At 40.5% G+C, this 13,838-nt stretch overlaps 1 protein-coding gene across 1 annotated transcript in view; it reads left to right on the forward strand.

Annotated features, from left to right (window-relative positions):
• The window catches only part of STK10 (serine/threonine kinase 10), a 98,529-nt gene that overhangs the window by 20,360 nt on the left and 64,331 nt on the right, over positions 1 to 13,838 (forward strand). The window contains exon 2 of the mRNA XM_075209625.1: positions 6,529 to 6,693. Within this exon, the coding sequence (XP_075065726.1) occupies positions 6,529 to 6,693 (165 nt within the window). The remainder of the gene's footprint in view (positions 1 to 6,528; positions 6,694 to 13,838) is intronic.

The following is a 13,838-nucleotide window of genomic DNA, read 5'->3' on the forward strand; positions in this document are numbered from 1 at the left end:
CCGCCATACTAGACAGAGAGCATTCCCGTGACCGCCATACTAGACAGAGAGCATTCCTATGAGAGCATTCCTATAACATCATATCCTGATGACAGCATAAAAATTATACAGAAGAGATATTCACCCACCTGCTTGGGATTTGGTGGCTGTGAGACAGGGAAGAGGTTAGGGCTCCCCTTACTGCAGGTCAGTGTGTGAAATATTCTGTGTTTATGGTGGAGGGAAAGGGGGCATGTATCAGCTACATGGAATTAGGGTGTGGTCAATATAAGATATAAGGAAGATGAGGGATACCTGCAGTAGTGATGGAGAGGGTGCAGAGGTTACAGCTGTATTTCGGGGGTCCAGGAGTCAGAATTGACAGGTGTCAGGGATCAGGAGGAAGGGAAACATATCTGGATAGAAACAGAGGGAACTGATATGCAATGCAAGGAAAAGTCAATGATGAGGGTTCTGTATGGTACAGTGCTCCGAGAGTTAGGAGGGGCACTGGAGTCATAGCTATCAGGAGCAGAGGTGACAGTTCAGCACTTGAGAGTGTTGGTGGAACGCAGGGCTGTCAGGAGGAGCTAGGGATGCTGGGCGGGGCAGTCCTGGAAGCCGAGAGCTGCTAACACACAGCATGTGATTTAACAGACCAGTGCATAGGGAGAGAGCAACTAACGGAGCTGACAGATCCCCCTCCCCTCACTTACTTAAGGTCTGTTCCCAGCTTCCCGCAGTGTTGGCTCTTCTGCACTGACAGCATGGTGACATCATCAGTGATGCTGCAGTGGCAGGAAGCCGGGGGAGGGGCCACAATTTTATTTTTTTAGCTTTATTTTTTTTACTATGTGTCACAGAGGGGAAGGTAGCGGGCGGCTGCTGCGCCCCCTCAGGCTTGCGCACTGGGCGACGGTACCGCCCGCACCACCCTAGTTACGGCTCTGGTGTGTACACACTCAAGACCATCAGTGTAGGCAGATATCTGTGGAATGTACAGTAACGATATTTTCAGCAGATATTTATGAGAGCTGAAGACCACAGATCTGAAGGTGAATTGTGTAGGTGTGTATGCATGAATTTGTATGCTCATCGGGACTGGTGTTACAGATATTGCATCTGACGTAAGATTGCTTGGGTATATACCCAGCTTAAGACTGCACTTGTCAGATAACAACAAATTAGCAACAAGTTTTTTGTTTTTAAATTGATGTTATAAATATTGAAGATCTATCCAAAAACCTAATTAATAGTAATATTCCTTTAGGTTTCATTTATGTCTATACTTTTTGTGTTTTTTTTTTAACCTAAATAGTACTTTCAGTCTGTTTTTATTCATCTATCCTTATCCGCTGCTATTACAAGATAGTCAGATTAGTCATGTCAGGGACTTCCTTGAGAAAAAAATGTGTTAGCTGGATCATCTTATCCTTTGTCTGAACTTCTGCTTTAATAACTAGGAAGTATGTGCCACTTATTTTAATTCTTCTGTTCCAGCAAATAACTATAACACTGGGTGTAGGCAGCAAAATAAATTTTTACCTGCAAGACCTTTGTGCTGTTCAGGATAGCTCAGAATCGCCTGCAAGTGGTGCACGTTGATATCTAATGTGCATTCATTAATTCATCATTACTACAGCTGTCATCAAATCCTTCACTTACATTGCTGTCAATCTGTTAGTACCACATTGTACAAGTAATTCTCTAGGTTTATATAAACAATGTAGTCATAATAAATGTGTAACTACTTACATAATTTGTGTAGGGGGGTTCTCTGCTGTCCACCAAGTGCCCCCTTTGTAGATGTTAGGTGTGGGTCCTAACCTGAGTTTTTGGGTCATGTCATTTCTCCTTATCTAGAGCAGAAGTATTTCACACCAAAGCATAGACTGGGGCCAGAACGGAAGACCGAAAAGTGCCGGATGGGGTTTAGGAATCTAATTTGGTCCCTGATAGCACAGGTCATAGTAGATTGATTATTTAGGACATATCCAGACCCCTAGCACTAAAAGTATGTTTTAAATAGAAATACACTATGTGGTCCATCAACTCTTATCAAGTATAGGCGAATCCTCGCTAAATGTCTACTTTCTTACCAGTGTCCTGTTTGCTAACATGTTTATCTTCTGCCTGAAATGATATGCTTCTGTTACTTGGAACACTTATATTTGTGCACAGTCTGTACAACTGTAGTTCCAGAAAGTTAGAGGATAATGGTTTTTTTTTTTTTTTTTTTTTTTTAAAGGGGTTAGGGTGTGCAAAATGCACTATTATTTATTTATATATATATATATATATATATATATATATATATATATATATATATAATATATATATAATTTATTTATATATATTTAACCCGTGCATGATACTCATGCATTCTAGTCAAATCAAACTACTTAAGGTGTTAAAAAGGTTCTTGTCATGCATTTGGGGCTAGGCCAGGCCTCCTCAGGGGAAGAGCGTTACTTCCCGACGTAAGCGCCCTTTTTTAACGTGGTTTTGTCCACATGTCACCACCTCATCCTTCATCTTCATCGCCACATCCTTAATCTCCATCGTCTTACTGTTCTAAAACCTCTCGATACACAATGTTTCTGCTAAACACTTTATCGCTGTGCTCAATCAGTCTTCCTTGAAGGGCAGTATTCATAACCTGCACTTTCACATCACTGCTTCTCCGTACTCGTGAAAATGTGACATACAATTGTCCATGACCAAACACAGGCTCTGGTAAATAAATACCCACACGGTCAAGAGTTTGAGCCTTCAACTGGTTAATTTAGCCTTTACTACCCCTCCCACGGGGGGAAGGGGGGATGATGGAAGTTAACTGACTTCACTATTATAATTTTTTTGTCAAATAATGTCAGTATACCAAATTTCAGGTCAATTGGATGAGCCCTTTCTGAGAAAATAGTTTTTTCCACACACACTAACACACTCCCCTATCCTGTGTATTTACCTGTCATGAAGATCCTGCCATCATAGGGGTAGAAATATGTTTCCAGAGTTTTCTGTGTACGGCACTACTTCACAAACCTTATCTGCCTTAATCAGCAGAGCGTAAATAGATTTTAATTTTTTTCATACAACTCTATCCAAATCTGGTCATCTGATGTAAGCAGAGTACTCTTTACCCCTGAATATCACAGGAGCTTCAGGGCAGGTAGGTGTAGGATACCATATAGTGAAAGATGGGAAAGAGACATTAGTGATCTTATCTGACGTTTTTTGCTTATCTTAAGCAAATCCACTGTGTGCATGCTCAGAAAAGGGAGATAAGAAGCAAAATCCACTGCATAAGTGAAGAACTTCTTAAGTCAAGATGAAAATCCATCTTAACTTCACTCTTCTCTCCCCATTTCTACTTAAAAATAAGCATCTTAACTGTTGCACAAGGTAAGATCACTATTGAATCAGGCCCTATATTTGTAACATAGACTTATGTTTTTCTTGTACGTATAACTTTCAAAAATAAGTATTAAATAACTCCAACACAAAGAGGGGAGCTATCCTTTACACCTTTTAGAAAAAAGTAAAACATTGCGTACTTTTATACAAGTGTTTTTTTGTTTTTTCCTAAAGACACAGTGATGTTACCTGATTGATCAGATAAGCTCTCAACACCACATTCATGTAAACTCCATTTTATTTTTTATTCAACCCTGAAGAATACTTCTGCAAATTGTCACATGTATATACTTGTGGACACACCCTATTAATGTATGCTAGGCGATTATTGTGTTCAGTCATATTACTGTGAGAAAATGTCAAAATGTTTTAAATTAGTATTTGGTTAGGTCATGTACAGCATCTTTTCTTTTTGAACGTGTGCTTTAATTAATAGATGCAATACGCCTCCAAAGCCACTTTGAATTCTTATTTAGTTCTTACACTTATTTGAAGTTGAACATCCCTATGTGCTTTCCCAGTTCTTGGGGATGGTAAATTATAAGCTTTTCTGTTAGTCAGCCTTTTATAGTAAGTGATTAATTTGCATATATATATATATATATATATATATATCTGCAACATTCTGCCTAAGATTGAGATATAGATATAAATATAGGGCAGCACAGTGGCCTAGTGGTTAGCACTTCTGCCTCACAGCACTGAGGTCATGAGTTTGATTCCCAAACATTGGCCTTATCTGTGAGGAGTTTGCATGTTCTCCCCGTGTTTGCGTGGGTTTCCTCCGGGTGCTCCGGTTTCCTCCCACACTCGAAAAACATACTGGTAGGTTAATTGGTTGCTAACAAAATTGACCCTAGTCTCTCCCTCTCTGTCTGTCTCCCTCTGTGTGTGTCTGTGTGTGTCTGTGTGTGTCTGTGTGTGTCTGTGTGTGTCTGTGTGTGTCTGTGTGTGTCTGTGTGTGTCTGTGTGTGTGTGTCTGTGTATGTTAGGGAATTTAGACTGCAAGCCCCAATGGGACAGGGACTAATGTGAGTGAGTTCTCTGTACAGCGCTGCGGAATTGGTGCTATATAAATAAATGATGATGATGAAATATAGATATATTGAAATATTACAGTAGATTTGTCAAGCAGTTTGGAAAACTCTAACATTAGGGCATGCTTAAGGTACCAGATACCTCTACAACATCGGAATCAATCGGGAAACTACAAATATACTTTATTAAAATATTTATGCATCAATCAGCCACAACCCTAAAACCACTGACAAGTGAAGTGAATAACATTGATTATGTTGTTACAATAGCACCTGTCACGGGATGGGATATACTAGGCAGCAAGTAAACAGTCAAATCTTGAAGTTGATGTGTTGGAAGCAGAAAATATTGCAAGCATAAGGATCTGTGCTACTTTGACAAGGGTCGAATTGTGATGACAAAACAACTGAGTCGGTGCATCTCCAAAACAGAAGGTTTTTGGTGTCCCTGGTATGCAGTGGTTAGTACCTACCAAAAGTGGTCCAAGGACGGACAACCGGTGTACCAGCAAAAGGGTCATGGGTGCAGAAGGCTTATTGATGCGCATGGAGAACGAAGGCTAGCCAGTCTGGTCCAATCCCACAGAAGAACTGAAGCACAAATTTGAACTGTAGTACGATTTGATGAAAAAAAAATATTACTTGCGCTGATAGAAAGGTGTCAACACACAGTGCATCTCAGCTCGCTGTGTAGCCGCAGACTGGTCAGTGTGCACTGAACCACGGCACAATGGAAGATGGTATCCTAGTCTGATGAATCACATTTTCTTTTGTAGCATTTACTTGGGGAAGAGATGGCATCAGGCAGAGTGATGCTCTGGCCATTGATCTGCTAGGAAATCTTGGGTCCTGGCATTCATGTGGATGTTACTTTAACACTTCCCAACTACCTAAACTTTGTTGCAGACCAAGTACATACCTTCATGGCAACAGAATTCCCTGATGGCAGTGGCCTCTTTCAATAGGATAACACATCCTGCCACACTGCAAATAATATTTAGGAATGAGTTGAGGAACATGGGTTTAAATTCTGCAAGTTGAGATTTGGGGCCGGACTTGTTTTTTTGAAGGATCTGCTGCGAACGTCTTGGTGCCAGATACCGCATTACACTGAGTGCTTGTGGAATCCATGCCTCAATGGGTCAGAGCTGTATTGGTGACACAAGGGGTACCTACACAATTTTAGGCAGGTGGTTTAAATTGTGTGTGTGTGTGTGTGTGTGTGTGCTCTCCATATACAAATTACAAAATATATGGTTCTTGGCACAAAGAGCCTAGTAAAGAACCCTACCATAAGAGGGCTATATTCACTGTTTCCCTTGAATGATAATCTGGCACAGAGCCACACACTCACTCCCTTACCGGGAGAGTAGGGACTAAATCCGATATCTTCCCGCTTTTTCAGGTGCACAAAGTCGAAAAGGTTCACTAAGACTACCAAGATCCAAGTTTCTGGCAATATCCTAACAAGAGCTGTAGTTCTTAGTCAGAAGTTGAACTGTCTGAAAATACAAAATGGCACCCACAATACAGCCACGTGCTCTTTTATATAGATGAAGAAAGTCTCCTCCCGTACAATGAATGTATATAAGCCTTGACATACTGCATCAAACCTAGTAGATGTTTGAGTAGGATAGTCAGTTAAGGGGAGGGGCATTTAATTTTTTTTTTTTTTAAATGAGCACGGTTTCATCTGTTTTTGCCATATTGAGATGGTGATGACAGAACAGTTGTTTCATGTTAAATAAGAAAAGTAAATCTTTCTGCCTGCAGGGGTTACCGCTGAAGGTAGCCGTATTATCCCTTCAGGTAATTCTCTGTAGTGAAAAAAACCCCCATAAGATTTATTAAAGGAGAAAAAAGGGAGGATGAGCAGATGGGGGCAAAAAGGGAGAGAAAGAAACAGGCACCCATAATGTGGAAACAAACACATTGTGGGTTGTCACTTTTGTGAAACTAAATGATAATGCATTCGGAAAAAAATCTTACTAGCTTTTCAAAACAGAAATGCAAAATCTTATCGCTAAATACTAGTAAAAAAAAATTAAATACCAATGTTCATTGCTTTCTTTTTTTTTCTTTCTTTTTTCTTTAGGCTAAGAACAGAGAAACTGGCATCTTGGCAGCTGCCAAAGTTATAGAGACAAAGAATGAGGATGAGTTGGAGGACTACATGGTTGAAATAGATATTCTGGCTACCTGCAATCACCCCAACATCGTAAAGCTGCTAGGTGCATTTTATTTTGAGAACAAGCTTTGGGTAAGTAGATAAACATGCTTGTAATAAGATTTACTGTTCTACTGTGGTGATGCTCCCAGAGGGCTCCATAGTTACATGACGACACTGCTGCCTTCACGTAGTGTAAAGTGTCTAGCGTTTAATTTCAGCCTTTTTTACTTGTGAGTTTTCAAGTTTGTCTGACTGCACACTAATAAGGCATTGTGCACGTTGTGTCAGTAAGTGTTTTAGTTACAAATGTTGTCCTTGATAACGTAACTGTACCACATGAAGAGGACTGTTACATATAAAGTGGCCAGTAACAGATGCTGGCGAAACCTTTCTAGTTTACACATGTGTAACTGTGTTAGTGACCGTCCCATTGTTTGTTGTTACTGTTCAACGGATTGTAGAAGGTGTATTCTATTTTGGCTAATATGGTAAACTCAGAAGGTCTCATGCGTAATTAGTGTACTATTTAATTACCCACTTCTATGATGACTAATCCAACCAGTCTGATGTGTTAGAAATAAGTCATGCAGAACAAAGAAGTATTTAATTTGCAAATACAGAGTTTATGCTGAAGTATGTGACCAGCTCATACCTCTAGTCCTACTGTATATTGTTCCTGACTGATTCCACGTTGGAGTACATTATCTCTATTGTCTGTCTGACAGGTTTCGGGTTTGTTTTTTGTTTTTTAATCAGAGAGTTAAATCTGTCACTGTTCACAGGTCTTTCTATTCTGTACAAACTCCATTCTACAGCTATGTTATTGTCTATCTTGTGGTTGAATCTCAAGCAGGTGAAATCTCTGTGGATTTCTTTGAGTTCTAGTGAATTAACTCAAGGTGTACCTGCTCATGTGCCTCTTTGTGTAACATGTTCCAACTGAGCAGGGACATAAATAAATCTGTGGGCATATTACATCAAGTAAAAAAAAAAGCGTAGAAATGTTGGGTAATTACTTTAGAAATCATTGGAATAGGTTGTTTAGTCGGTTTTTCTGGTATTTGTTTGTATAATCTTGGCAGTGCATTTTAGAATTTTCATTACCCGATTACCAACGCCTCACTTTTATGTTTGCCTGGTATCTTCTAGTCTTGAATAAGGCATTCCGTCGTTTGTTGTACAGGAATGCTGGTTAAAAAGCATAAGCGAACATCAGAATAGTAACAGGTTTCATATATGTGCTGTGCGGTTAGTTTTCTCTTAATGATTACATCATATTAATGCTGGTATAAATTGCTCGGATTATAACTAGTAGTGTGTTTTTGTTGTTTTTGTCTTTTTCTGTGTCTGTTTTGTTAGGGTTTAGCATACACCAATGTGTCTAGGTGCTTTGTTCTAAAAGGCTAACTCCACTCTTATGCTGGTTTTTATGGGTTGTATGTGTAAATAGACCCTAGTCTGAGGATATAACCCCCATCCATGTTAAGTGTATATTGCAGCTGCCTTCTTTGGAGGGCCTGCCATAGTGAATTTTCTGCCGAAAACAGCATGATTGGGTTGGAGCTGAGTATCGTGATTAGATTTTTGCACTACTGAGTTCTAACCTAATAACACTAGAAGGATGACGCAGTGGAGGGAGGCAGCTGTTTACAGTGGACTCCATATGACCTGCCCCCCACCCCACCCCCCTCCACCCCAAAGATGACAGGGCCTTAAGTACACATGGGTATTTATATGCTGGACCGGGCCATAAGGATCTTTTTGAATTTTGTTGGCACTAACAAATCCAGCATGGTCACTTGGTTATGGAAAAGCTGAGGAATGTACAAATCGTTCATTTAACTCACCCATCAAACAATCTACAGATAGAAATCTATACAATTTTGACATTGAACTATGAGCCTTTCATAATTTTCCAAATTGAGACATGAGATATTTGCACATGGCAAAGTTGTGTCATTTCATCATTCTGCACCATGTCACAACTCTAACAGAACTTTGTGTATTGAATTACATTCTTTGTCATTTATACGTGGCTAAAACACACGTGGTGATATAGTATTAGGGTTTTTAAATGTTTTAATGGAGAATAATTGTCTGGTGCCTGAGCTCATGATTCAGCTGCATGCAATTTGTGCCCTCACCTCTATTAGACAACTCATTTTTTATGCCTCTCTTCCTGAGGCTTTTTCGCATATTTGGAGGGAGGGGGTGTCATGTAATATATTGTAGCATTGCAATAGTTGCTGAAAATGGCAGTTTTAAAATGGATATACTCCATCAGGACCTGTTTAAGGGTTGAGGCTCTAGGCTAATTAGCTCAGAGCGCGCCTCCTTGTCTTTATTTTAAATCTGGCTTTCTTCACCCCCATTAATGTTTATGTTCCCATGTTTTTGAATTTCCACACCACTTGGCTTTTTAAAAGGGTCACGGACATTTGCGCCCCGTCGCCTATAAAAGCCTTGCGCCCTATCTAGGCTGCAGCGTAGTCAGCCTATTGAATAATCAGGCCCTGGACTCAATATTGATGAACACAATCAAACAAGTTTTTTTTTTTTTTTTTCTTTTTCCTGTGACAGGTTGGATAAACTACAAAATCTGATTTATGAACTTGCAAACACAAAAACCTCACATTTGATGTTACATTTTAAATGTCATAGTCACACCAACAATATCACTGTTTTCCCATATTACTTTTGCCACACAGCCTTAAAAATTGTGCAGAACTAGATGTTTCATATCATTTTTGCACATGTTGGCGCAAATGTAACGCTTTTATATATTTGGATGCTACTATTAAACTTTTCTATGCATGGAAATTCATATTTGTTTTTAAATTATTATCTGTTTATTTGGAGGACAGGATGCTGCTATTAGGTGTCCTCTTAATTTTGCCCCAAGAATTCCTTCTTGTAGGCAGTGACTTGTGACACAGTCCCAGTCCTGTACAACTAGTTTCTGAAAGGAATGTTTCTATATCTTCACATGCTTACGCTATTCATTGTTGAGAATGACTTGTACAGTAAACATTGCAATTCAGCTTTGCCTAGTACAGTGTCTCTGTGGTCGTTGACAAGATTAGTTTGTTCAAACAAGGTATTAGCATGGTGCCACTGACCGTAGAGCATTCTGATCACTGGCTGAGAGCTCTGTGAACAGAGGGGAGGATCCTGCTCATTACCGTAACCCCTCTCCTACCGACTGGGTCCTTTCGATTCTCTTCTCCAAACTTGCCTCATAAGATATGCAGAAGTGTATAAAGTTAATCAGCATCCCAATAAAAACTACAGAAAATTTAATGTATTATAATTTTTTTTTTATTTTTTTTTGAAGTGTGCTCTAATATGGTGCTAAGAATGTGTTGCTACTTCTTTTAGCACTCAACTGGTTCATATTGCCCACTGAATGAATGTGCGCCTATGCCCAGTACAAAGGCAAGGCATCTATTCATATGCATGAACTCGCTGAGGAGGGTTAGTGGGTAGATAACACTTCTCTTGAATAGGGGCATTGTAAACTCCTTGGTACGGTATTCTGAGCAATGCACAAAAACCTTATTCTTACATCCCCACCTACAGAGAATGTTTATCCGCCACTCTTCCACAGAGAGCTGCTTGCTTTCTCTGTATTGTCATCCAGGAGACATTTTGTGCAGACTAAGGAAATGTACAGAAGGTAAAGAGCCGTGTTTGTTTCTTCATGCTCGTCTGGCAATCTGATCATCTAGCTTTGCCATTAAACCTGAATTCCCTTAAGTCTCCGACTGAAAATGATTGCTCATAGACTGTACAAAAGTAATATTTTCACATGGCAATATTTGCTCTCTGTTATGATGTGCTGGATGAATTTGTGAATTGTATTTACTGTATGTGTAGTATAGGATGCCATGCCCTGTAGCGTATAGTTTAAAGTGCAAAGCAGTTACTTCTGCAAAAGCTCAATTAGATGGAAACTAAGGCTATCAACATGTTGATGGTTTTCAATCTTCCTAGGTGTTTTAATTTTGAAATCTTTATTGTATTATAATGACTCAAAGATTTTAAGTAAACATTATTTCGTTCACTTTGAAAGGCCTTTTAAAAGTTTGTATATGTTTCTTTTTCATTCTCGCTATCTTTTTCTCTCTCTCAACCCTGTGGAGTGCGCAAGGAAATCCGCGATGTTGCGGTACTGTAATGACACTTTATACGTGCAGCTGCGTGTAATCGTGGGTGCCAATCCAAATTGTATATGCCCCATAGAGATAGATATGTGTGTGTACACCGATCACACACAACATTAACACCACCTGCCTAATATTGTGTAGCTCTCCCCGTCCAGGCATGGGCTCCACAAGACCTCTGAAGGTGTCCTGTGGTATCTGGCACCAAGACGTTGGCAGCAGATTTAAGTCTTGTAAGTTGGGAAGTGGGCAGGCCCGGCGCTCCCATTAGGCAAGGTTAGGCACTTGCCTAGGGCGCCGGGCTCTGGAGGGCGCCACAGAACTGGAAATTAATTTTAAAACTGTGTGGCGACCGCTGACCATTCCATGTCACGGCCGCCGCACAGCATTCAGATGCATGGGGAGGGGGGGAAGAGGCTATTGCTCACCACCGCCGCCTCTCTGCTCCGTCTCCTCCCCTCCACTCACTAGTGTCAGTGAGTGGAGTGGAGGAGACGGAGCAGAGAGGCGGCGGTGGTGAGACAAGGTAAGAAAAGACGGAGGGAGGAGGGCGCCGATTTTTGCGGGGGGGGGGGGGGGGGTGTGGGGTTAGGAAGAGGGCGCCGATTTTGCCTAGGGCGCCATGGACCCTAGCACCGGCCCTGGAAGTGGGGCCTCCATTTCCCAACAGAACACTGCCCAGAGCATCACACTGCCTCCACCGGCTTGCCTTCTTCCTATAGTGTATCCTGGTGCCACCACTTCACCACATAAATGACGCGCACACACACACAGCCATCCACATAATGTAAAAGAAAATGTGATTCCTCAGACCTGGCTACCTTCTTCCATTGCTTCATAATCTGGTTCTGGCGCTCACTTGCCCATTGTAGACGCTTTCAGCGGTGGACAGTTGTCGGAATGGGCATTCCAACTGATCTGCGGTGCAGTATGTGTTCTGACACTTTTCTGCAATAGCCAGCATGAACTTTTTCAGCGATTTGTGCTAGAGTAGCTCTTCTGTGGGATTGGACCAGACGGGGTAGCCTTCTCTCTCCACGCGTGTCAGTGAGTTTTGGATGCCCATGACCCTGTTGCTGGGTTACTGTTTGTACTTCCTTGGACTACTTTTTGTAGGTACTAACCACTGCATACCAGGAACACTTCACAAGTCCTGCTGTTCTGGAAATGCCCTGACCCAGTCATCTAGCCATCACAGTTTGGCCCTTGTCAAAGTCACTCAGATCTCTATGCTTGCTCATTTTTCCTGCTTCCAGCACATCAGCTTCAAGAACTGACCGCATGACAAGTGTAATGAGGTAATCAATGTAATTAATTTCATTGTCAGTGCTTTTAATGATATGGCTGATCAGTGAGTATATTGTGAACTAGCAAAGGGAAGTCACTTAATAGGACTTTGGGCCACCACAAACGGTCTGTATGCAGTGATGCTTTATGTCCGCCAGTGTCTGTGCAGGAGGGAGGTAGCATCATTCTTCCACTAGACTATTACTCTACTGATGCCTGGTTGATGATGGTGGAAGCATTCCAGAATGTCCCATTAAATGTTCCTTTTGACTTTAGATCTAATGACTGAGAAATCCATGGCATATATATCCTAATTTTACTTATAGCAGTAGGCATCCACAGGTGCTCTGTAAATGAAGGGGAGGGGGGGGGGATTGTCATCATCCTGTAAGAAACTCTTCCCATCAGGAAAAAAAATCTGCAGTTAGGAGCCTTCACCATTGGGGACACACTAAGGGCCATAGAATTAGGTTGATTCCACAAATGCACTTGTCTGTTTGTTGTGAGCATGGTAAACCTGACTGATGATCTGCTGAGTTCTTGTCAGACTATTTTTTATTAAACTGGCTGCTCGTGCAACAGGTTGAAATTTGCAGTTAATTGCATTGCAGTTGCTTGCCTGTATTGCCTTGCATATCAAATTATTGCAAAGATTTTACAATACTGGTTTATCCATTTTCGTCCACTGTTCCTGATTATTTTGTATCAGAGTTTAATGCTGACATCACCTTATACAGCAAAGTTTATGAAGCATTAGCGTGTTTTACTGTCTATCATTGAAGGTTCTGCCAAATGTGCCCCCACAGTTGCCCCTCTTTCAAAGTCGCTGATGTTTGTCTTGCTGCCATACTTCAAGGCAACCGGAACAATCCATATACTTGTTGAATCTCATCTATGTGTATGTATATATAGATGGCTATATAGAAATAGATGGATATATATTTATTAGTAGTTGAAGTGGAAATTTAGACATGGCGGTATGGAAAATGTGAATATTAGTAAATGGAATTTGAAAGTGAAAATTGTAGGAGAAGTGGTGGTTTGGCACACCACTGTATACACCCCTCTTTGACCAGTATGTATCTTACTGAATTTGTCTTTTAAAGCGTCCATTTGGTTACAGGGCTTAATACAATTGAGAGACAGATGAACAATAAATCTGACAAAGTAAACATTTCTAATACAAATGTCTAGCATGATATAGAATTATTTTGCTGTATACTGCATAGAATGTTAGTTTGAATCTTTAGCTCAACTGTTAGAGTTCCTATCCACTTTTTATTCAACATAATTCATCATCATTTACCCTTTTGAATACTCTAAGGACCCTAACATTCTGCAGCCAGTAGAAAGCATCTGGAAAAGATTCTTTCAGTCAGTGTCAGTGTTTCATATTGACAACTGAATATCATTTTTTGTGTAAACCTAGATTTATGGAACCTTTTTGTTATGTCTTCTGTCACATTTTTCACAATGGGCAACAATATTATGTTTTATTATGTAAAAAAATGCTCCTAGCGGTGCTCCCTGGAAAGTCCACAATTGCATCCTGTCTCTTCAGAAGCCTTCAAGTAATTTAAGTGAGGTTTTTATCATGGGGTTTAAAGCGCTGCGGAATATATTGGCGCTATATAAATGATGATATTGGTAAAATGATCCCTAGTTTAAGGTATGTTCATGCTGCATTTACTGTAACTTTTCACGGTGTTTACCTGTTTTCCATCCTATAGTGATCTGTTAGCAAATGGAAGATTAGCTAAAACTGCACAGTCCTTTGTCTATTCA

Source organism: Mixophyes fleayi, chromosome 4 (genome assembly GCF_038048845.1).
Source record: "Mixophyes fleayi isolate aMixFle1 chromosome 4, aMixFle1.hap1, whole genome shotgun sequence".
In the NCBI taxonomy this organism is placed as follows: domain Eukaryota; kingdom Metazoa; phylum Chordata; class Amphibia; order Anura; family Limnodynastidae; genus Mixophyes; species Mixophyes fleayi.